Below are 25796 nucleotides of genomic sequence, written 5' to 3' on the forward strand. Positions count from 1 at the left end.
AAACTGCCTGACGACTTAAATTTAGTTGCAGCAAATGATTTGGTTTAGTTCCAAATTTGGTTTCCAGCTTGCTGCATAATGGAATAAGTTGAGGAGCCTAAAAAAAATGCTGATAACTACGTTCCATTCCTAGAAACAGTGACTTAGGGTTTGGGACAAAGGAGATTAGGACTTTGAAATTTTTTAAAAGACCTGACAAATACTTCTGAGGTGTCGGTATTTTGAGAACTGGTTCATAATCATCCAGTCTCTTTACTGGTGTTCACTCATTCATTTAGCATTTGTTGAAACTCACTTTTATGCAAGGTACTTTCTTAAGTATTGGGAAATTAGAACAAAAGACATAAATCTTACTTTTGGGAAATCACAGTACAATGGTGAAAATGGACTAGAAAACAATATATGGGATAATTATTACATAGGGAACAGAACTTAAATCACCTGATCTGGGGTTGGAGGGGAGTGTTGGAATGAAAGAAACAGGAAAACTATATACTATGGATAAAATTCAGTGTTAGTCTGACTCTGGAACTAAAGTGAAAAAGGAAGAAAGCAGGTGAAGAAGGGAAAGGGCATTCCAGAAAGAGGAAACAGCCTGTATAAAGGCATTGAACATCAAATTGCATCCAGCCATTCATTTTGTTTTCCTCTAATTTGCCCTGCTTATCATTTTCATAACACTTTTTATACAGCACTGCACTGTACTTACCAGTTTCCTACTCGAAAATACCCATAGGTCCTTATGACATCAGAATGAAATCTGCATTGCTGACTCTTGCATTATTAGGGTGTGCCAAATCTTCCTCTAATGTATTTTGGCTGTTCTCTTCATTCTATACCTGAAGTTCCTAGATAGATTTCATTTCTTCACCTTCCTAACACCATGTCCTTGTGCTAACAAGCCCTTCCTGCTCTCTTACCATGAAACTGAATTGTCTCTTTGTTCAGGGTTCCTTCCAAATATCACACACTCTAATCTGAATTTTATAACACTTACCTTTACTATTACACATTTGGTAGTATAGTAATTGCATGATACCCTAAATATTTTGCTATATATTCTTTTTCTTTTTTTTTTTCTTTCCTTCCCAGAAGTCTGTATCGAATTATGAATTCCTTACAGAAAGTCATAGGAACAGTTTTTCCTTCTTCATATGGCACAGTGCCTTGAAAAAAGCAAGCAAAAATATTTTTATTCTGGAAACAAAACTTTAATGCAATGCTAGAAGTTTGGAGACTAGAAGACCTAGTCATTTACTTAATTGTTTATTCTCTTTCACACACTGTTTTTACATAGTTATAAACATAGTGTAAACATTTTTCTTTATTCTGTAGTTTTACCTGACATGCCATCAATATTTCTGCATAGAAATAGTAACTATCTTTGAATAATAATCACAACTACTATTTGTCCAAGGTATGTCAATTTCAAGTACAGCTTTGCTTTTGTTTTCTCAACTTTTATGTGCCCTGATACCAGTCCCATCAAGAAAGTAATTGTGTCATTCTGGAGAAATAGGAGGCACTTAGCTGGCAGCTGAGCTGTGCCACTTTCTCCTTGGGTAATCTTAGGCACTTACTTTACCAACTTCAATCTCCTCATCTTTGCGATGGGGATAATAATATTTGCACCTAACAAGATTTGATGGGGAGTAGGTGAGACAATGTACATATATAGTGACTGGCTTATGGCTAGCTCTCAGTATATGTTGACTATCACTCCTGTTACTGCTGCTAGTCACATTTTATGGGTAAGAAAGGTGGAAATCAGTATCATCTCCCCCAAAGTATGAGCTAGAGAGTGACAAAGACAGAATTCAAACCTGTGTCTCATATCTGAGATGTAGAGCATAGATTTGAAAAGAATGTAGTCCTCCTATTCAAGGGAGAGAGATCTCTTTTTGCATCTTATCACAGAGATTCCCCAGTACCCGTGCATCCTGAGCTCTGCACAGCAGCACGGCGTGGCTGGAGCAGGACTCATGGGAGTCCAGCTGCCTCCTGTCAAGTTATATTATAACAGGAGCTCCTGAAGCCCAACACCTGGGCCCTCTCCTCAGGTCTCAAATGCTGGCTGAAGCCTCTCCTGCTCATTTAGTAACAAGAATGATTCCTACTATTCCCACATCTCATTAGGGTGACACTCAGGAGAAAAGGATTGACCTTTTTGGGAGACAGGTTTGCCTGAAACTGTGTCTTGTCCCTTTCTTAGCTTCATAATTTGGAAACTCAGCATTAAAATTGAAGTCAGCCCTCTAGTACTATTGCTATTAATAATAGTTCCTACTGTTAGTGCCCTACTGTTTGCCGTAGACACAGTACATGCATTATTGTCAAGCACATCGCATGCAGTGTTTCCAATGGAACACCCTAAATTCCTAAATTGTAGCTGTTATTAACTATTTTATAGAATGAAGCAACTGAACATCTTCACTATTATATCTACGAGATCCCCTCTATGAAAACATGGTTTGAGTTGTCACATTCAGTATTAGGAAGGATATTTTTTAAATCATTCTATCAGACAAGTATGTAGTTATATTATCTACAGTTTCTGCATGTTAGAGTAGCTATTTAACTCTGCACCTTTCTCTTATTTAGTCAGTATTTTAGGAAAAAGCAGAGTTCTGATTTTTAGTCAAGTTACATGGTCAATGTTTTTAAAATTTGATTAGGACAACAATACTTATTCTTCTTATCACTCTATGAGAAGTGCTCATGAGCATACATTTGGATCACAGTTGCCTTAAAGACTAGTTTTGAAATGTCTTTCATTCACTTGAGCAATAAACTGGTTGCTCAATCAAACTATCAAACTGAAAACAAGAGGAAAGAAAAGTCAACTTAACCTAACCCAAGTGCAGAACATGTTTCCTGGGATGAGAATGTGTCAAGGGCAGCATAGCATGTCCTAACTCTCCTGTGCAATCAAGATTGTATCATGTGTTGGTAAATTATCTGTTTTGTCAGTTAGACCAAAGTGTGCTCCTTCTACAAACTGTGAAAGCATTCTTGAAAATCCTTGAACCTTATTATTCTAATTACCAAAACAAGGGGTTGATAAATGAATGATGAGGCCAGGTATTATTGTCATTAAATAGACCCCCCTCAATTATTTATCCCTAGGTTTGGAGTTACAGATCAGAGAGCTGTGCATATTGTGCCAGGGCCAGCTTGAGCTCTGAGCTCTGAGACTGGATTACAGTCTTGGCAGGCAGCTTTTGGTGAATGCAATTCAGGAGGATGAGACACATTTTTCAGCCAGACTTTTGGAAGTTCTGAGGTCAGTAGACATTCAAAATTTTTCCAAAAAGCCCATTTCATTTTACCTTGTAGGGGGAAAAAAAAAACCCTTTAAATGATTTAGATAAGTACAAATGGGTAGGAAATAGATTAACCACAGGAAAAAATGGCAAGAAATGTCTTGGTTTTTTTTTTTTTTTTTTGATTGTTTGCACAAAACTTGCTCTTTATTTTATTGCATTTTGATCTCTGTCATGGACACTTCAGTGTCATAGGTATTAGTGTTTATCTCCATATTAGATATTTTCTTTTTATATTTGTAATAGCACGATGAGAGAAATTGTCTTCCGGTGAAGAAATCTGTTATCAGGGGAAATGGTATTGGGTGATGCAAGTTTTCTTCCATCTGAAATCATGCCAACTCATAGCAGAGGTCAGCCCTGAAAATAGTGCTAAGGGAGTTCTATGACTGAGTCATTGACTCTTCCTGCCCAGTTCCTCACTACTAGACCTGCAAGCTTAAGAAAGCTTCCTTATGTCCCAGAAACTTAGATTAGGGGGATCAAGAATCTGTTCTGGCTAAACAATTATTTTCTGCCCACCTATGGCTTTGTTTTAAAGTCACCTCTAGATTCCTGATGGGTTTCATGTAGTAGTTATTTTGGCCAATATGGAGCAGGAGTTGTTAGAATAGTGGTTCAGGGAACTCTTTAGTATGAAACTTGGGAGGACATTCAGGAAGTGAAGAAATTAACACCTGAGGTTATGTGGAGTATGGTGAAGTCCATACTTTAATCTGAAAACCTAAGTCAGGATATGTGTGTTGAGGATGGATGGGGCATAGTCGGGAAAGAAGTATGAGCTATGCCTAACATCAGGAAAAACTTGGCACTTGAAGAAACAATAAAAACCCAGTTCGCTTGTTCAAAGGAAAATTATATGTACAATAACCGACAAAACCCTTATGTATACTGTGTAGACAGATTTCATAGTATTAAATGAACTTGTAATTATTTTTGTATTGATGTTCACTTGGTTATGCCCCTTCTCTTCTTCCTCTTGAATCATGCCAGTTCAGTGTTCCTGCAATATAATCATTAGCTCACAAACAAAACATCTTGTCAGAAATTTTGGAACAGAATAGCTATTTCCTTAATCTTCTGACTGCTTGACACAGTCAGGTTTTCTAATTGGTCACTCATCTAGAAAGTAACATCACTCTAATAGGTCAATCTGAGTGTCTTTTAAATTATCTGCTAAATATCTATAGTAGTGTATATGCTTATAAAGAAAACACTGCATTACATTTGAAACACAAATTTTTATTTTACTACTAAGATGATTTGGTTCTCTGGATGTGTATATTATACTAGAGAATGATGTCATAATTCTTATGGATACTTGGTTTTGTGAATTTCAAAATTGTTGGTCCCAAACAAATAGCTTAATTATCATCAATTCTAAAATTTACCAAACTATCCAAAATAGTTTGGGACTTGAAAACCAGAATTTATAGGAATAGTTAGGATAGCTGCACAAGTTTTAGAAACATCATCAGTGACACATTAGAAAGAATAAAAATTTACAAAATGGTAGCAATATTTTACATGCTACTTGTTTAAGAAATACATAAATACTACAATAAATTTGACAGTTTACCTTGAAAAAGATCTGAACTTTGCTTATAGAAATGACCTTCAGCAGCATTGCAATTTGTGAGCTAAGTCATATGTGAAGCATGGAAGGAGGGTCTCTGGAACAGCAGCTGTGAATGGAGGTGTCTTTTTTAACATTCGTGATATGAATGAAGAATAGCTGTGTACTCCTGCTAGGTTTTGCAGGATATAGCAGTTTTCAGCATTCACCTAGTGTATTTTGTAGATAAAATCACACATAAGCAAACACAAACCTTGTGTTATGTTCAAATTATGAATCATGTGACAGTAATTCTCACCTACATCAGTTTGACCTTATTCTTGCCACCACCCCAGCGAGCAGGGAGGCAATGACCTGATTTTTGTTTGTTTGATAGAGAATATTTGTCTGTTAAAGTCACATAGTATATAGAGAACCTGTGCCAGAACTTCCTCAGGTGTGGGCTAGCCCTGGGAAAGTATGCTTCCCCCTGCAGAATGAGACAGAAAATATAAAAAATGTGGGCAAGGTCACAGAGACAAATTGAAGATATTGGGGTAGAACTTCAGTTATTTGATTCTTAGTATACATCAGTTTAACATTTTGTAAAGGGTCTACAAGGTGCCACATTTCTGTCTTACCATCTCTGAAACACAGTAAGTGCTTAAATGTGCTTTTCCTTGACTGACTGACTCTAAAAATCCAGCTGTGAGCATTCAGTTTATACTTTGATGTAGTATTATTGAACATTTAGAATGTGTAGAATGTTTTAGAAACTGATTTTCCATTAATCTTCACAGCCCTGACATTTCAAATGTCAGGATGGTTGACATCAAAGACAGTACTCTTCTTCATTTCCATAAGTTTCTGAGAAAACTAATGAAGACAAATGCAATTCCAAAGACTAGGAATAGCTCTGCTTTCAAGCATTCATTGATGTGGACAAGACAGTGATTGGATATACTCTTCTGTTTGTAACTATTCCAAGTTGTGCCATTCAGCTCCATTTCCAGAAGGTGTAGGCTTATTAAGTACCTCCCATGATTACTGCTGTGGACGATACAAAGGGACAAACCATTATCCCTGTCATCAAGTGATTGCTTGAGGGAGGTGTCTGTGACTGAAGAGTCTTCTCAATTATACTTGTGTTTCTCTGGCAAGTCTGGGTGGGTACACGGGCCCAGGTGAGGAAAGATCAGCACAATCTACTATAGGCTAAGTCAGCAGGTTTATGTGTTGTGTTTCAACCACTGATACTGTGCAATCTTTAGCTTAGCACTGATACTAAGAAACACCTCACCCAAAGATTCTTCACCACCCCTTCATTTTCAAAGATTTACTCCAGTGTTGGCCATTTAAATTATAGTCATGTCTGGAAGATCCTTGCCTATAAAGCCACACATGCTAGAGGCCATCCAGCTGATGATAGAATTGAAGTTCAGGTTTGGGCTATCTGTTCTTCTCACTATGTAATAATACCCTCTACAGATCCTGAGAGTTTAGAAAAACCTGGGTTGTTTCTTTTTTTTTTTTTAAATTAACATTCTTTTTTATCTATTAAATGAATAAAAATAAAAATGCCAAACAAGGTTACAAAAATTGTAGTATATTTGACATTATCTGTTTTGATGAATTCGTGCTTTTTCCATAGACAAAGACAGTCACATGACTATTAAACGTACAAATTTTGGGGGCTCATGTTGAAGTTTAAATTGAAGCCCTTTCTGAATTATTCTAACAAATAGTCCCCTTTTCCGTCTCCCTGCAACTCTATCTGCTTTATATGAGTTTTCCGTTTTAAGTCATAATTGCTTTTATGAGATTAGATGCCAGGTCAGGAAGTGTGTTCTGTGTCAGTTTGCCCTAAACTCTCTGCCCTATTAAAAAAAAAAAAAGTAATTCTTAAAAAAGAAGCAAAGAAAGTATTTTAAAATGAACATTCTGTCTGCCAGATTCTGAAGTCAATTTCAGATTCAATTTTATATGTGGTAGAAAAGAGATCTAAGGTTCTCTGTTTTGTGACTTAGCATGGATTCCTTGCTTTTTGATGACTCCAACTGAATTAATAAATGAAGTTAAAATATTTTAGTCTTCTTGACCAGAATTTAAAAAACTTAAAACATCTATTGCAAGTCCCTAAGTTATGAAGTATGACTTAGATTTACTTTTTCAAGGATCTCCAATTGTCAAGAAGAAATGTTTCCAATTAAATATCTACTATCTCTATAGTCTATTTTAATCCCGCCCACAACTTCCCCTAATTTTGTTTTATTTTCTTAGGGAAGCAAAAAAATTTGTGAGTGAAAATGAAGGGGCTCTTGGGAAAGGAAAAGGAAAGAAGTGGTTTGCATTTAAGATGATGATGGCTAAGGTAAGTATCTTTATAATGCAGCATGGTTTATGCTATATGGTCTCAGTGGAGACTTTGTTATCTCCAAGGGGATGAAAATTGGTCTGTTCTGAGAGAGTGAAAAAAAAATTTGCCCTATATATGAAGCACAGCTATACAATACAATATATCTGTGATATTAAAATTGGGGGGAGGGAGGGTTCAGAGGAAAAGTTGTCCGAAAGGGTTTTATGGAAGAGTTAAAGTAAGTTGAAAAACATGGATTTATGACAAAAGACATCTGATTTGGGTGATTTTATCACTTCCAAATGTAAAAAACTGCTCTTTCCATTTTCATTCCTGGAAGTTAAGGTGTTCTGAGTCAAGGTTTCTTTCCTAAAATGTCTGTAAGTTAGAGGATCATATAGCTCTTCTTTACCAGGAACACTGATATAAATTGGATAGAAAATAAGAAAAAACAAATGATATAATAATAAGTAAATTTTTTAAAAGACACTCATTATATAGCACTTACTGTGTGCCAAGCACTGAATTGAACCCTATAAAGTTTTCATATTCTCATGGCTAATCAGGTATTATTATTCCCCCCCCACACATGTTAAACCACTGTCCTGTAAATGTTTTCCTACAAAGGTGAGAGTTTTATGAATAGAGTTCATGTATCTTAATTTTCCTATGTATGTGAAATATATGCATGTAAAGATAAATCTGTATCTTTCACATAGATATAAATCATAGATTAATTTTATCTGTTTTTACAATTTAAATAAGTTGAACCATATAGTGTTTATGTTTTTCTTACTGGCTTCTTTGATGCAGTATTTCATTCATGAAATAAATCTATATTGTGAGATTTTATGTTATAGTTCATTTTATTGATGTCTATTCCATTGTATGAATACATACATTCCATTGTGTCTATTTATCCATTCTATTGTAGATGGGTTGGTTCAAGTTTGAATAATCTTTTGATGTGTTTTTTTTTTTTATTTATGCATACAAGAACTGGGATGTAAGCCAGAAGTATGGGGGTGAGAGGATTTGCCAGAGAGAGTTGGGAGCAGAACAGGCAGATCCACTGAAATACACTGCTGAGGGGAGCAGCAGGCGAGGCAGGAAAGGTCTGCTGTGCCATGTGTGTTGCTCCCTGGGAGACAAGGGATCAAACTCATGCTGCAGTGGCTGGTGACAGCTTGATAGTGCTGTCTTTAACCCCTGTGCCACCAGGGAGGCCCTTGAGTAATCTTTTGAACTTCAGGCTTTTTTCTTACTGTTATATGGATTCTACATGTCCAGCTCATGCATTATTCCAGCATGATCTGCACATGCATCATTAACTGCCCCAGTCCCTTTCTTCCTAGTGTTCCTCTTGACCATCCATTGCCCAAAATTGTGGTGTAAACACAGAAGGAAGAACTTTTATGAAAATTGATTTATGGGGCCTCCCTCGTGGCACAAGGGGTTAAGCACCACACTATAAAGCAATCCTCAGCCTCTGCAGCACAAGTTCGATCCCAGGCCTGCCAGGGAGCAACCCACATGGTGCAGCAGACCGCTCCTGACTCGCCTGCTACTCCCCTCAGCATTGTATGTCAGTCAATCTGCCTGTTCTGTTCCCCACTGTGTCTCTGGTGAATCCTCTCACCCCCTGCATCTCTGGCCTGTAACTCAGCTCTTGTATGCATAAATAAATAAATTCTTAAAAAAATTGATTTATGATATTTTTTCTTTTTCCCTTTCTTATTATACTAGGCCATCCCATTTAACAGATATTCTGCCTTTACCAGAATGAAAAATATCCCATGTCATAGCACTTATTGTCCAGCATTGAAATTTCCTGAGTATATGCAATCTACTTTAGTAGACCCAGAAGCCCCTCAAGGCAGGAACTTAAGTCTTATTCATATTTCATTAATTCTTTATACAATGTGTATTTAAATATATACCATTTAATGATTACCATGTAAGTTATTAACTTTTTTCCTGATCTCTAATTTTATAGCAGAAAAAAGCAGATATTTCTTTTTTTATTGAGGTAGCATTGTTTTACAACACTGCATATGATTCAGAGATACAGTATCACACCTCTTTAAATGTATAGTTACCTCACCACACCTACTGCCCAAGGAACCCATAGTCTGCCATTACAGTCCATTGTGTCTACTTTCCACTTGCTCTTTGCTTCCCCCATCATTGGTCAGCATATTTTCTGTGAAACAAGGGATTCAATAAACATTTTTTAATTAAATTGGTCTGGGGGATTGGTGGGAAACAGGGAGGCAAGTGAAATTGGCTGTTTTTTCCCTTTTTATAATGAGCAACAAGTGGCCCCAGAGAAATTTTCCCAGCTCACTGTCCAGATATTTTGGAACTGGGGTGGAGGATGATTTTCTTGACAACCAAGAAGTTGGATTTTACTGTTGTACTTGGCTTCCTTTTCAGAAATGGGCAAAATTTCGTCGTGATTTTGAGAACTTCAAAGCTGCCTGTATCCCCTGGGAAAATAAAATCAAGGCAATTGAAAGTAAGTGCTCATCCGATCTTGTTAAATGGGGAGGTTGTCCTAGATAAAGTCTCATAACTTATCAGATGACTTTCTCTGTTTCTGTACCATTGGAAAGACTAAAAATAAGAAAACAAATAAGCAAAAACATCGTTTATATCCTCTTTGCTCACTGCGAATATTTACTAGTGCTTACCAATCACAGCATGGGAGACCCCACTTTCCCTCCTACATTAGACTAAAATATCCTCATTTTCACCTTGTTTTCTCTCCTACACAGATCTAACAGATCTTAATATTGTGCACAATGACATTGAATCATATCACTGGGAAGGCAGATATTTATTTGGCAACGAAGATGACATTGAAAAAACATATATACTCTAATGAATGTTAGAAAATGATTAAAATGAATAATGTTTAAAAAGACTAAAGAAATCTTGAAACCTAATTTTGGAATCCCTGAAGCAGCAAAAAGCATCCAAATTGCTCTCTGAATATCACATTGTATCTTCATTTTGTGCAGTGTCCATAGTGTATGGGGAAAGCAGGAGAATACACCCAATCAAAGACCTATTCAGTACAGTGTTCTAAGCTTACAATAAAGCAAATGTTTTTTTAAATATTGTAAATATAATAGTAAATCATAGAAAAATAAAGAATATAAAGAATATGGGAGAACATTTAAAACAGTTTGACCTTAATCTTGCCATGTTATGTTTTCTAAGGGTTATGACCAGGATTTGATTTTCCTGCATGCCAGATCATGAGGCAGGTTTTCCTTCTGGTGAAACGTATCACTGCATAAGTAAAATGGAGGCTCCATAGGGAGAAAACACAGTTGATGGCTATTTCACTGACATGACTAGGCATGTTTTAGGACTCACTACTCCTCAGTCCACTGTCTCTCTTTATCAAATGACAATGTAATAAATAAATGCATCTGTTCATTAATTGCATCCCCTCCCACTTATTCCTGTGCTTTTGTGGTTTTTTGGAGTCTGTGGATTTGGAGTGCAGGGTCCTTGGGTTCACTCTGGGAAAGGTTTCACCAGAGCTCCCGTTTCAGCAACACGTGGCAAGTTTCCCAGCGAGTTTCTCCACGAGACACATTATTTATATTTTAAAGGAAGGTTTATTAGGGAAGGGATAAAACAGTTGAAGACACTTGCATAGACATAAGTGGGCAGGAAGAGCTGCCCCAGAAGGAACAGGTTTGCTAAGAGAGGCCTGCATGGTTGCAGGCGGGTGATCTTGACAGGTCATGGGCAGGCTGGAAGGCTGCTGCCCTACAAAGGAGAGAGTTGGTGAAAAGAATCACCTGCATAGTCACAGGTGGGGAAGGAAGTGCTGCCCGGAGCCTGTGCAGAGACTGCACTGATATAGTCTTCTTCTGTTTGGGAGAGGTCACTCCCTGTGAGTCCTCAGTTGGTTGCTAATTTTGGATAACTATGTAGAATTTAAAAGGGAGGAGATTCTACAATGGGCTCAAGCTCCCTATCTTTACCTTTAGGGTCTGTTGGGCTCAATCTTCATATCTTTATATATGCCTTTATATGTGCCTTGGGATACTAGTGTTGACCCAGCCTCAGGATACTAGTGTCTACCTTGCCTGTGTCTCGGGATACTGGTTTCTGCAACTGGTTATGCTAATCTCTTCTGCCCTGACCTCTTTGTGTGAGCCAGGTTTCTGGTCTCATGGTGCCTCCTTTTTTTTTTTTCTATTCTTGTCCTCCATCATGTGCCATCCTTTTCTTGCTTTATTTTCTTGTATAACACTATCACTAACTCAAATACTCAATTTTAAATTTAACTGGTTAATGTAATTTTATTTTACATTCATTTCTCCCAATAGAAATGAAAGCAGACATTTTGTTTAGTTCTTTTCTAGATCCCCAGACCTAGAGCATGTTGGCCTTAGTAGTTTTGTGTTGAGTAAAGTGAAACATAGACAAATCTTCCAAATGTCTACCACTCTAGGAAATGGTCTTTTAGACATATCAAAAATAACAAACATCATGGAATCCTTAGGTTTCAGCTGCAGAGAAATGTGTACTTTGAAGGCATTGAGGAATACACAGTCATTTAGAAATTAAGATCCTGATAGAATTTGTGTGGAAAGAACTCTGAATTTGGTTTGTTCTTGCCATAGATTAGCTGTTTGACTATGAGTCAGTCACTTAGTCCCTCTGGGTCTTGTTCTATTAATTTGTGAAATGATAGGTTTGAATCTTGACCCATTATGTGATCTATTCAAATACGTTTGTAATTAAAGATAGGTAAAGTACATACATTTGCAAATCATTTAAGTTACATTAGAACAGATTCTAGTCTACCTCAGTTATAATGCCAAGCTCACTTGTGTTGCAATAGCCTATCTTGAGTGGGATAGAAACAGATGGAATTACTTTTATTTTTAGAACTTACACACAGGAATGAGTTACACATATAACCACCATCTATTAAGTGTATCACAGTGGGAAAGACAAATTGAGAGCTATATAACAATACTTTCAGTTATTATCACTTCTCCCCTCTTCCTCTAGAAAATTTGGAACAGCTAAGTTGGACAATTCAAGCAAATATGGATTACTTTCCTTTCCATATGTAATTTATTATTTGATTGGGTGCTTCAATAGTGCTTGCTTTATGGTGGATAACTGATCCTTATTTCATTTCCTATCAACAGTCTACCAGAGTCACATTTATTGAGTGCCTCCTTGAGTCAGACATTCTACAAATGTTATTTCATTTCATCTTTAAAGAGCCTGAAATATACGCATTAGCCTTCCTACTTTAGAATTGTGGCTAAATAACTGTCCTGAAATTAGTAGACTGGCTGCATGTAAGTTAAAGTTTTTCTGATCCCAGATTTGTGCTTTTCCTGATGCGGCACGCTGATTATTAGTTTGAGGTAGATATAATAAATTTTTCTTTTGTACCAAGTGCTATAGAGGATTCTATCAGGCCAATGGCACACTTGAGTGTTGTAGATTTCCTTCATGGTTCCTATTTTAAGAATTCTTAGTTTCTCATGTTTTTTTTTTTTTTTTCAGATGAGATTTTTGCTTAAGTATCTGTTTTGTATTCTATCAGATCTTAATCATTACGCTTTTGTACTTTTGTATTAGTTAAAAGCATAAAACCTATCTGAGAGTATTAGCTGTGTCATTGGCGTGAACAGTCTCATGTAAAGGAACCTACCAAAGAGGGAAAAAAGTGGTCTTTACAGATGAATTGCATAAAACCTTTTCTAAAGGTTGAGGTCCTTTTGCCCTTCCCTGGATCTATAGTTGAGGCAGTTCTTCTTTGTCACTGATCCTCTGCTTCTACATTTCAAGTTTCTACAGAATTCAAGGTTTAACTAGTTAATATTTTAGGTCTTTTCCATCCCAACATTCTATAATTTAAAGTTACTATCAGTATTAGATATATATGTAAACATATGACTTTCTTTATACTTTTGAGTAATAGATTATTGAAACAGTTAAATGGAAAAAACGTTTATACTTGGAGACCTGAATGACTTACTTTCTTTGCAAATTCTTTTTTTGAAAGTAGGTTAAATATGTGCCCTATTTATAAAATATTTATTTTTTTTTATAAAATGAATGCATGTTTTTCTCTTGAAAAAAAACATCATTTAATCTTACAAAAGATTCAGAAATGTTAAGATATTTCTTTTAAAAGCCAGAATACTTTAGCACATAAGATCTCATTTAATCTTCAGGATAAATATTACTGTATTGATTAGTTGAGCAATGGAGTAATATTCACTTAGTGAGTACTTACCATTTATTTGGCTTGTTTCCAGGCTCTGGGAATTCAGTGCTGACAAAGTATGGCAAGGATAAAGCCTTTAGCAAAATGTGTGTTATTGTTTATGTGGGAGGGGAAGACAGATCGTAAAATATAAGTGATTAAATAATGAAGATGATTGTGGATTGTGATAAGTGCTTTGTTCAAAAGAGAAGCAGTTGAGCTCTATTCCACAGTCTTTTTAATTTACTTGGTCCTCAATCTCCCAATAAATAGTAAGTAACATAATTTTTATGTGGTTTTAAAAGAGTCCTAAATTACAGCTTTCACTGAGTTTCCACAAAATTCTGCTCAATAATTGGTAAAAATTAAGAGTGGAACTCAAGTCAGAGTCTAAAACTGTTTTCATCTTGTTTCCAGTAAGACCAAGATCCCTTTAACCAGTGTGGAACAGGTCCTTACCAGATGACTCCCAACTGTTCTTGACACAGAAAATAGTTTTGTATTTCTTGCCACTGAAGGATGCTGCAAAGTTCTACATCACATGGAGATGCTATGAAATTTCACTGTCATGCCAGTCTTGTAAAAGCATCATGCCTGCAACCCCAGGACTACCCACATGATTGCACCTTACAAATCATGTTGCATTGCATATTTTGCTGAAGATGGTTATATAAAGTTATATAATCTCTAACCATTGTGGTTATATAATCTCTAACCATTGTGATACCAGTGTTACCATTAAAATTGTGGCTTATATCACCGAACATTTTCAAGCTAGAAATTATAAATCTCAGAATTAAAATGTACTGCTCCTTAATGGTAGATTATAACATGAAAATGGCTATGTGATAGACCTATTTATTATACTGGAAAAATCATCAGATAGGCAAACCTAAGCTTATCTACTTAAGGGCTCCAGAAAATACAGAACAAGTTTGCCACATTTTATTACCTACAGTTTGAAAGAAACTGTTCTTTGTCTCCTAGTCTAATAATATGGTATTTAGTTTGTACTCATATAGCAGGTGATTTAATTAGTCTTTTCTCATTTAGAAATGCTCACATTTATCTGCTTGTCTTATTACCCATCTGTTCAAGAGGAAATTATTCATGATGGCAGACCACAAATTACTTTGCCTTAATAATAAATAACCAGAGGGAGAGATGAAATGTTAACCTTAATATAAAAGAAACACAAAAAATTCAGGAGCAAGAATATTGCATAAACTTATGACCTGTCATTAATACACACCTATCATTAAAACACATATTAATAAACACCAAAGACTATATATTAATAATTTGCTATGGAAATAGCAATTGTTAGTCAATTCAAAAAAGCAGTCACCATACAAATTTGTGAATTTGACCAGCCTTAGTTGATTGATGGGTGCTGTCTATATCTATTCTTTCAGACACACATACATTTCATATTTATTATATATACCATGGTATAAAAATTAACTATGATTATACTTGAATAATAGAACATTATAGTTAAAAGAGAGTCGGGCCTCCCCGGTGGCACAGCGGTTGAGCGCTGGGTTGCAAAGCTGCCCGCAGCCTCTGCAGCACCGGTTTGATCCCCGGCTGCTCTCCGGCCACCAGAGGAGGGTCCCGCATGGCTCACAGACCTCTCCTGCTGCCCGCTGCTCCCCTCAGCAGTGTACTTCGGTCCTTCTGCCTGTTCTGCTCCCCGCTCTGGCTCTGGTGGATTCTCTCACCCTCCCGCACTTCTGACTGTACCCAGTGCTTGTATAAATAAATAAATCAATCTTTAAAAATATATATATTAAAAAAAGTTACAGTTATTAAAAAAAAGAGATTCAGATTTGAAGTCAAACATCTGCAAATCAAAGAGTATTCAGTTTAAAACCGTTGTACCATTATTTACTGGCTTTATAACTGATCCCATTGTTAGTATTAGCCATGTAGCTTGTGGTTCTAAGTCTCAAAAATCATAGCTTAATAGTTCCCCTCACAGGGATTTGATGATGATTAGATAAATTAATTTGCAGAGATCAAATAGATGTTTGTAACAAAGATTCATATATATTAGTTGTTATTAATACCATTCCAGCCTTGGTGCAGTCAACTACTGTGTTTAAGTTTTTTATTCCCTTTCACACTGTGGGACTAATAACATTTCACCTTTTCAGTTTTGGATGCAGTAAAATGAGTTGATGGCACGAAAGGTCTTAGGATACATAATTGGGCATCAAGATATGTTAATTATTATCATCATCACCATCACTCATTTTTGTTCTTCACAATAATAAATCAGTGCTCTCTAAGCCACTAAGCATAAGGGGATGACTTTTTTTTTTAATTTATGCCCTTTTAGCCACACTATAGTGAGATTTGTTTTTAGTGAACACCCAATTTCAATCAGTAGGACAGAACCACTGAGCGAACCACTAGAAAAAAATGGGCACAAGGAAGGAAGATTTATCACTTTCTTTCTTGTTGAGACAAGGAAACATCCTATGGAGATTTGGTGTCAACCAGTTACTTTATTTTCGCTCCTTTGCAATCTTTTGTTATTGTTCTCTCTTCTCTGCCATTGGTAAGTGTCATAATGAAGGTTTTCTAGATTCCTTGGTCTCTTTGATCTTTGTCCTTGTCTTTCCTACAGTTTGTTAACTGACTACCAATGCTATTTTTAATGAAGTCTGTTTTCCTTCTATTCATTTTTTAACACTGATTCAGTAAAGAAATTATTTAAATGTCACTTCTGTGCGCCAAATAAAATAGTTGTAAAGCTACTCTCAAGTCTGAAAATTAGAGTTTGGAAGTTTGGACTTTAAGTATACTTCAGCTATGATGAATATGAATTATAATGGGGAAGGAGGTATTTTCTGCAACATTTCAATTTATATTCTTTTTCTTGCTTTTAGGTATATTTATACTCTAAACTCAATTTAAGAAACTCACTTGCTAGGAGTCATATATGGGTGAGAGGGGACAGGGTAGACTGTGGTACTGGTTAGAAGAGCAACAATTGTCAAAACCAGGTAGACAGGAAAAAAGGAGTGAAGGGAAGAGGAAGGAAGAAAAGAAGGAAGGAAGGACCGATCAGTATTCTTTGCTTGGGTCTTTAGGGAAGAGGATTTCACGTGTGGTTCTGGTGTAATGCTTACTTGGATACCTGGAGACAGAAGTTGTCCTCCAGTTAATGAATAACTATAATGACTAACAAGTTGGAAGTCCACGGCCCTCAATAAAGCATGACAGTGGACCTGGCTGAGCGGTCCTTGGGTAGTTGTTACCAGAGAACATAGATAACAGTCATGAAATGATCTGAAATCACTGGAGCCAGGTGGACGATCAGATGTCCTAGCAGGGGTAGATCTGCTTCAGCCTTTTTTCCAGATGCACTAAAGCATCTGGTTGCAGTAGCTGAGGAGGGAAGGGGGTTGTTTATCAAAACCACTTCCTTGTAGAAATCTTATAGATCCTACAACCCTCTAGCAAGTCAAATGAATCCAGGGCTTTCTTTTTAGTGTAAAGAAAAACAAATATTCAGATTTCAAAGTAAATGATTTCTTTCCAAATGTCCACTTAGATATTAACTTCCTTGTAAGTTCTGTAAAAACTGTCATTGTGTTAAGGAAATAAGCAAAATGGTACCTAAAAGACAGACTAAGTTCCAGAGGGTGAGCTATGACTCTTGTGGAGTTCAGCCTCATCTTGGGAAGTAGAGGCTGCCATCTGCTCCACACCAACCTTCTGCTGCTGTAATTATGTTTCCCCATGAGCAGTGTTTCAAAAACAGCAGGCCCAAGGAAACCATTGGTCACTGAAAGTGTCTGTTGAGTGAGACAGGGTGAAGCAGCTGATGCAATGGGGGGCTGAGGCTTTTTATGGTTCTTCTTGGGTAAACTGCAAATAAAAATCAGGAAGATTTTCTTAATAATCAAGAAACTTTTAGCTTTCAAAAATCAGAAATCTCAAAGTGAGTCTTCATATTCCTGTCTTTTCTTCCTCTCTCATTCTCTGATTTAAGAGACTGTTTTTATTATATTTTTCTCAGTAAGAATTGCACAAGTCATTTCAGTCTCTGTTTTGGGCGGGTGTGTATTGATGGAACTTTCTTATCCTTTCACTTCTAATTCATTCCTTAAAGCTGAAGTGATTTTTTATAAAGGTCACATGTCTTTTCAACCCATAGTACTTAATACCTGCCAATGATTTCTCATCATATTTAAAATTATACCCTCATTTTTATCTGAACTTAGGAGGCCCTATCCAAAGTGGTTTAACCTCTCTTTATCCTCATTGTCAACACTTTCCTGCAGTCTTTTTTTGAGCCCCTATTTTATTTAGGTATTATATTAATATTATTTATTATATTATATTAATAATGTATAATTATATTATACATAATAACTAGGTAATATTATATAATAATATATTATTTATATTAATATTATATATTATTATATTTATTTATTAAATATATATTTATATCATTGTTAATTTTTGTACAATGCTTGCTTTCTCCTCTCAGGTTAGTCCCTGCAGAATTCCCACCACCAATTCACCGATGTACCATCACCATAGTCCCTTGTGCTCTTTCCTCCCCTGTTTTGATTCCTCTCTCTCCCCTTCCCTATAGAATGTCTCTGATTTATAGTTGCCTGCTAGTTTTGTTTTTTTCTTTGTTATTATTTTTTTCCCTGATCCCCTTTTTGGTTCCCCTGTATTCCTCCTATAAGTTAAACCATCTGATACTTTTCTTTTTCCTTCCAACTTATCTTACTGATCTTAATCCCTTCCTGCTCCTTCCCCCCAGCTCCATGTTGCTGCAAATGGCACAAGTTTATCATTTTTGATTGCTGAGAAGTATTTCAGTGTGTATATATACTCCATCTTCTTGATCCAGTTATCTATTTTTGGGCATTTGGGTTGTTTCCATATCTTACCTATTGTAAATAGTGCTACAATAAACATAGGGGTGCAGGTATCCTTACCACTTTCCCTCCTTGCTTGTGTTTCAACCACACAGGCCTTCCCCCTTTTCCTCAATTGTCCAAGCTTTTGCCTCCCTCAGGATCTTCTTGGTCTTTCTTCTGCTTGAGCAGCTCTTCCCAGCTCCGGTTCCTGTGACTTCTTCCTTCACCTTCATATATCTACTCAAATGTTATCTTCTGTGATATACCTTCCAGCTAAAGATTGTAACTAACTAAAGCAAACTCTTTCAGTACTTACCTTCCTCCCCATAGAACCTATCTCTTATGATATACTGTTATGATATATTGTTATGATATACTGCAATACATATCATACATATAATATCATACATGTGCAACAGACAAGATGTATGTTATACAACATATGTGACATATATACCATATATATAGCACAGTGCAAACAACATGTAACATATATTTCTTTATTTTTCATTTTGAAATTTTTGCATATTTGTTATTTCCACACCTCATCAAAATGTAAAGCGACATTGTGTTTCACATATCGGATAATTCTTAGTAACAGTATTGTAGGATAACCATCTGTCTGTATAGGTTGTGGTAACTTTTTTTGATGAGAGTATTATTTGAGAAAAACTAATATTTGCAGTAATTATAAAGAGATAGCTAACTAGTGACTAGGCATTTTCACTTTACATGTATTTCTTCACTTGTCTCCACTGAATCAAGGAGAAAATGGGCTCTTAAGATAGAAATTCTGTCACACAAAACACAGCTTTCCCTTAGATAGATGCCAGACAGGTAGATCATAGTCCCTCTATAAAACAGCATTGTGTAATAGAATTTACATGATTAACATTTTCTCTCCCTGTATAGAAAAGTATACTAGAGGCAGTAAGTATGAGAAGAACCATTGTGTCACAATGAATAAGTTTATTTTGGAAGATACCAAGATGTAACTTTTGTTTTGTTTTGACCTCTCTTTCAACTTTCTTTTTAATAGGTCAGTTTGGTTCATCAGTGGCCTCATACTTCCTCTTCTTGAGATGGATGTATGGAGTAAATATGGTTTTATTTATCTTGACATTCAGCCTCATCATGTTGCCAGAGGTAAGACTCTCACTTCCATTTACAAAACATACTGAAACAAATTTCTCATGTGATTGATCTTCCAGAAAAGCTCTTTTCTTTAAGAGTAGAATAACTAACTGGTTGCATCCAACATGAGAATCATAGGATTTGTTAACAAAGTTATTCTTTGATATGGTGCCTGTGGGCCAAAATTTCTAATGCTTTGCCCAGAGGGTGTGTGAGCCTCCTAAAACCATATATAAAATGACATGTGTGGGTTTAAATGTATATTTTTATGTGGAAAAGTTCTTGGCATCTATCACTTTTCCAAGATGTTCCTTGTGCTCAAATGTTAATTGCCCAAGAGAAAAACTTTGACATCTTGTGCATGGTATTTTATTATTTTGCTAGATTTGCTTTAAAAGAAATGCTTCTCAATGTAAGCCAAGATACAAAGTGAGCACATTTTTTTTCAGATATAAAAATCTCTCACATGTGCATTAACAGTATAATCAAGTTTCACTTCTTTTACTTACTGAGCCTCATAACAAATTTATGAGATAGACTATAGAGTTGTTCTTCTCCCATTTAAATGATGTAGACTCTGAGTCATGTGATACTTATTGGAGTTAACTAATGTCACAGAGTGAGTTTTATCTTTTTGAAAGCTGACCTGGGATAAGAATCATTGATTCTGTCTTTTATCCCAAGATTTTACACCCTAATCCACTAGTCTTATAAATTTTTATGATAATGTAGTTGGTAGAAGACAGTGAGAAGTCCTGTGTGGTTTATCTCCTAAGTGAAAACTTTCAGGTGATGCAGCAAAAGGTATACATGTAATCTTTTTCAAATTAACCCATTTTATTTTGCTCATCTCTCTAAGGAAGCCTGAAACGCCATCACTGGCTCCTGTGACTCTTAGTATCAGTCACAGGGTACACAAGGAGATCTGTCACCTGCATTTATTCTTTCCCCCATACCATGCTGCCTCCATGTGGAGGAAATGAAAGATTGTAGCTAATTCATTCAAACTTGATGAAATTCCAGAACCACCTCCTGTTTAGTGGAGGTGTTGTAGAGCAAAAAACGGGGTGCCTGACTGTGGGTCCTCACCGCGCGCTTAAAAGGACTTATCAATGCTCTACTGCAGGCACACGCGAAAGGTTAATAAAAGGTTTATTTACAAGGGAAGGGGAAATGAGGAAATGTACAGCTCTGGGAGAAAAGCGGGAGACAAAGTTTTAAATGAGTCCTACCCGATCCGCCGATCAGGAATCCCAAAATGGCGCTCTCAGAGTTGGCCGCCAGCCAGGAGCAGTGAAGCCAGGAGGCGAGCGATCGTGAGCCAGAGAGAGAGCCCAAGGCCCACATGTTTGGTTTTTTATATCCAACCTGGCTGCCCAACTCCACCCTCAGGTCCCAGCCACCCTCCCTTGGTGGTGATGGGATTTGTCTTTCCCAGAGTCTTGATGGCTTTAGTCTGGAGTGGGGTTAGGGTCCACAAAGCCTGTATGGGATTATCTCAGGACATCATTTCCCCCTAACAGAGGGAACTAATGCAGGTTTGAGTGCATTTATTATTAGAACTAAGGAGTGTATTGTGTTTGGATAGGTTTGTGTTTGATGCTGAGGGGCATCCTGTTGTCTGGGCACTGATTGCCAACCAACTCCAGCAAAAGTACCAGAGAGGAAGGACACTTTGCCTGCTAGCATTGCAGAAGCACCAGAGGCCAAGACAGATCCCCTCCTGGCAACAAGACTCCAGTTTTCAGTTGCTCCCACCTGGCAGTCTCATTCAGCATCCCTCTGACCCACATGCCCTTTTGCCTAAAATTTCTGTGTCTTTGGGCAAGTCTTAGACCCTATTCTCCTTTGTGTCTTGTGTGGCTCCCAACTTTGGGGTGAGGAAACAGGAGTAGAACTCACCCTTTTTTCTGATTGTTCCCAGGAAGCCAGAGGCTGCCTCAGAAGCTGTGCAGTTTGTGTGGAAGGAGGGCCTATACTCCACTGATAGACTTTCAACCACATTCATCCTCCACCTCCTAGGCCCACCCCTTGGGAGGGGAAATTTGCATCACAATTAAGAAGCATCTGCTTAGAAAGTCATATGCCTTCCCTGAGGCTGGAGGGGTGCTCTGTGGAGTTCTTGACCTAATTCTTGCCCCTCCCTGGCTGACTCGCTATCCTAATAACTTCTTTTGTGATCCAGTAGCACAAGAGCAGGGCAGTAAAACTGAACTGGGGTGAAATAGGGTAATCAGGGTATATAATCTTGTTGAGTTCTTCAAATTGTATAAATGATTCTCTTGAGTCATCTTCCACTCCTAACTCCTCAGGGCTATTTCCATATGAAGATGTGGAAATAGTTTTCTGATACACTATTGTTCCCCCAAAGGGAACTTGTCTCCTTTCCAGACCTCCCTTAAAGGAAACCAGTTTGGAGGTGGCAGCAGGTGGTGGGGCTTCTCAGCAAGCCTTCTAGGCAATGTGGTTGGCCTAACTGCTGGTGGTCTGTCTGCTTAACTCAGAATGCAGGGTGCTTAGCACTCCCTTTGTCCTTAACTCTGGATTGGTAGCTGGTTCCCAGAAAATAGGACCCCACATGGAGACCCATAGAGCTCCCAAGAAATAGTTTCAGAATTTCTTTTAAACAAAACCATCTGTGATCTCATGTGTGGCTCAGATTTTGTTTCCAACTGTTAACTGTTTTCATTCTTCTCCATTATAGTACCTCTGGGGTTTGCCATACGGCAGTTTACCTAGGAAAACAGTTCCCAGAGCTGAAGAGGCATCAGCAGCAAACTTTGGTGTATTATACGACTTCAATGTAAGTGTCTCCACAGAGCTGTGTCTGTAAGAGAATAGACTGTTTTCCTCACCCTCTGTAACCTCATGGTCTCCTGGTCTGAGGCATAATGAAGGCCTTTAAAGAGATGTCCTTGCCTCTTATTTAAAAAAAAAAAAGAAGAAAAAGAAAAAAAGTGACTAGGTATTGGGAATATGATTAATGAAAATATAGATTACTAAATAAAGGTTGCTCATAGTGCAAAGACTTGAAGCTAATATTCTTATCTCTGGCTCTAAACAAGAATGAAGGATGAATGTAAATGTATTTTTTTTTTTTTTTAGGAAAATCTTGATGGTTTTTTAGAGAATTAGGGCTTTGATGTTTCATATTAACCTATTCACTTCCAAAAAAAGTCTACCTAATAGCATTTGAACAAAAATGCAAAAAACCCACTAAATATTAAATAGTAAGCAATACTAAATTTTAACTTTAATGCTAAAATGAGTATCACTAGGTGATGACACTCAAATGTATCATTGTAGTAGTGTGAGGTGAATATAACTTTTGAGCTTCTCTGCACAGGGGGTTGTTGTTTTGGCAGAGAGTCAGTGTTACCCACTGAGAAATCACTTTGGAGTTTGATTAAAGGCCATAACAACTATTCAATTTCATATATTCTTTCAAAAACAATGATTGGATTAGAGGTGTTTGAAAATATAGAAGATGGGATACTAGCAAAGTGGAATTTGGAGAATTGATAATTCAAGGAATTTTTGAAGAGTAGTAAATGAGAATAAAATTTTATTTAGATTGGAGAACGAAGGAAGGATAGAGATGCAGTAGTCTTCATTCATGTTCATAGTGTTAGTATAATTATTCCACAGATGTTTTGAATTCTTTCTTCAACCCCTTCAGTTGTGAATTTCTTGAAGAGGGGATCATATTTATTACATGTTAATGTAATACCCACCAAATAGAGGCTTAATGAATCTTGAATCTTAATGAATCCTGAATAAGGGTGAGGATTTGTAGAGGCTTGAGATAAGAACCATAGAAATTAATTTATATCAGCAATACCAGAAATCATAATCTTGAAAAAGTTCTCAGTCTCTGAGAAAACAAGGCAAGCAATAGAATAAGCATTAGACACAGTGACACTCCCCACTTCATGAATTTGGAAACTTCAATCACTTGTCAATTGGAATTTTCATTTCAATTTACCAATTATTCATTGACTATAAACATACACTGGTTTTACAAAAATGAATGTATTATGAGTCTTGAGCTTAAGGTGTTCATAATCATAAAAGAAAGGTGTTTAGGCAATTAGTACGCAAAATGTTACATACTAAATTAAGAAAATGAAAACAAACAAAAAAAAATAGGGGGAGCCCTGAGTAAGTAGTTGTTATTTTGCTAGGGAATGTCTGGGTTTTATGAAGGCTGTGGTCTCTTAAGATTTTACTTATTTTTTATTCTTCCCTTTTGTTACTTTCTCACTAGCTCTCTTTTTTTTCTTTTCTCTCTCTCTCTCACCCCATCTTCCGAGATTGAAATGCCTTACAGAGCTTCCATTACCTGTCTCCTAAGTTAGGGGAACTGAGTTGTAAAAGCATGTTCAGTTATTATTGCTATTGGTGGCTCCTAAACTAGTGCTTATTCTACGTCTTGTATCTTACCCCGTCTCATCAGTTATTTCCCCATGCTGATTTCCAACAGCATTCTCACTGGTGTTTCTGGAACACAGACTCCATTTAATGCTAAATCTGTCTCACAAGGGAAGAACTCGAAACAGTTGGATCCCATTTTTGCCTTACAATAAACATGCAGTTCCCAAATTAGTTTCTTATTTAGAATGACAGGTTCAATATTTACTCTTGTCTTAGTTCTTTACTTGACCCTCGGATCAATTACCTCTCAGAGGTGCCTATTCTGTTATAAGATGATCGAAGTATCCTTCCCAGTATTCCATCTATCCTGGCATCCTGGAGGAAACTTAACCAAAAGTCCTTGAGATCCCTGAAAACTCAGAATTCTGTACTCCTAAAGAGCTAAGAAGCAGACATGACTGGAGCCTAAACTGTTTAATCAGACAAGGGGCATCTAAGAAGGTTAATGTGCAGGTTTAGCTAATCAAATTGAAGAGAAGCAGAAAAAAAAAGAGTTATAAAATTGTAAAAGATGCAAGCATGACCTCTTGTGGTAGAGGAACCTATAGAATGGGGAGAATTATAAAATCTTTGGTGTGGAGCTGAGGGCAGTTATGAGGAGCTGCTTCTCTGATGATTTCTGTGGTGGGATCTTGGAAATTTCCTCTGGATCCTGTGGAGCCCAGTGCACAGTCGCTTCTATACATATATCACAAGTTATCCCAAAACCCTGTAATTAATATCAGACAAGTACCATCTTGTGGATTCTCAAAGTCACCATTTACAAAACGCCACATTTTTGATACTTTTATTGAGTACCCAGTCCTAGTGATGGATCTTTTTGGTCAGGAGAGAAATATATTTTATTAAAATATGTGGTAAATAGGGAGATTATCTAATATGTGTGCTCTGAATCAAATTGGCAGAAATAGTATTATTGAAGCCATAGAATTAAAATAATGAGTTTAAGTCATAAGAAGAGAATGTCTTTGTTGCCAAGATATTTGGAGACATAAGAATGATGTAGGAATGATAAAGTGGAAGAGACTGTACAGTTTTGATATTCTTGTAAGGGAGAGAGAGGGAGGAACTGATGTGGAATTTGGAAAGAACTTAAGCTGATATCAGATGGTGAGATCATATGGGTAAAGATTTTGAGTCCTGAATTAAGGGAAATGCATTTAGCTTTCCAGCTTGGGGGCATCTGGCACATTGCATAGAGTGAGTCAACATTTCTCCCCTTCTCTTTGGTTCCGCATTGATGTTGGAGGTGAGAACAATCCAAAAAGGGCAGGAGAGGAGAGTTAACACCTATTATATGTTCAGCAGGTGCATACATTAAATTTTATTTTCATAACAACTCTTCACAATAAAGATCAATAATCTCTTCATAGTTGATGGAACTGGAACTCAGAGATGTTAGTTTGCCCAAAGGCAACACAGAAAATTAGAGGAGACCCTGAAATTCAAGCTAAAATGTAGCTAACTTTAATGTCAAATTGTTTTACTCTATGATGCCATACCAATAACATTCCTTTGCTCTGCCCACTTTTGCCACATCTCATCTTTGAAGTCTGTGCTCAAAAAGATTATGTCTGAAGAGGTGTGAGCCTATATAACCCTAAATTGTATCCATTGTTATAATGCAATGTTAGCTGAATGAAGAAAGATACAATAAAACAAGGATTATCACAGGGCATTCTAAATGTTAGCAAATAGCAGTCAATTCAATTCCTTACTTTAACATCATCACAGTTCTTTTAAATGATCTTCAAAAGTGAAAGTATCTTCTCTCAGTTTTCTTAAAAATGTTTTTTTTAATTTCTTGTTTTATTGGCCACATTTAGAATAGATACTTTTA

At 36.7% G+C, this 25796-nt stretch overlaps 1 protein-coding gene across 1 annotated transcript in view; it reads left to right on the top strand.

The window, feature by feature from the left end:
* TMC1 (transmembrane channel like 1) overlaps positions 1-25796 on the top strand; it is a gene marked incomplete at both ends in the record, with an annotated part of 94934 nt that overhangs the window by 19475 nt on the left and 49663 nt on the right. Inside the window, 4 exons of the mRNA XM_084237782.1 lie at positions 7159-7249; positions 9671-9752; positions 19428-19534; positions 22227-22325. Coding sequence (XP_084093908.1) covers positions 7159-7249; positions 9671-9752; positions 19428-19534; positions 22227-22325 — 379 coding nt within the window. The remainder of the gene's footprint in view (positions 1-7158; positions 7250-9670; positions 9753-19427; positions 19535-22226; positions 22326-25796) is intronic.

The sequence above is a fragment of the Talpa europaea genome (genome assembly GCF_964194135.1).
Source record: "Talpa europaea genome assembly, chromosome: 7".
Lineage (NCBI taxonomy): Eukaryota > Metazoa > Chordata > Mammalia > Eulipotyphla > Talpidae > Talpa > Talpa europaea.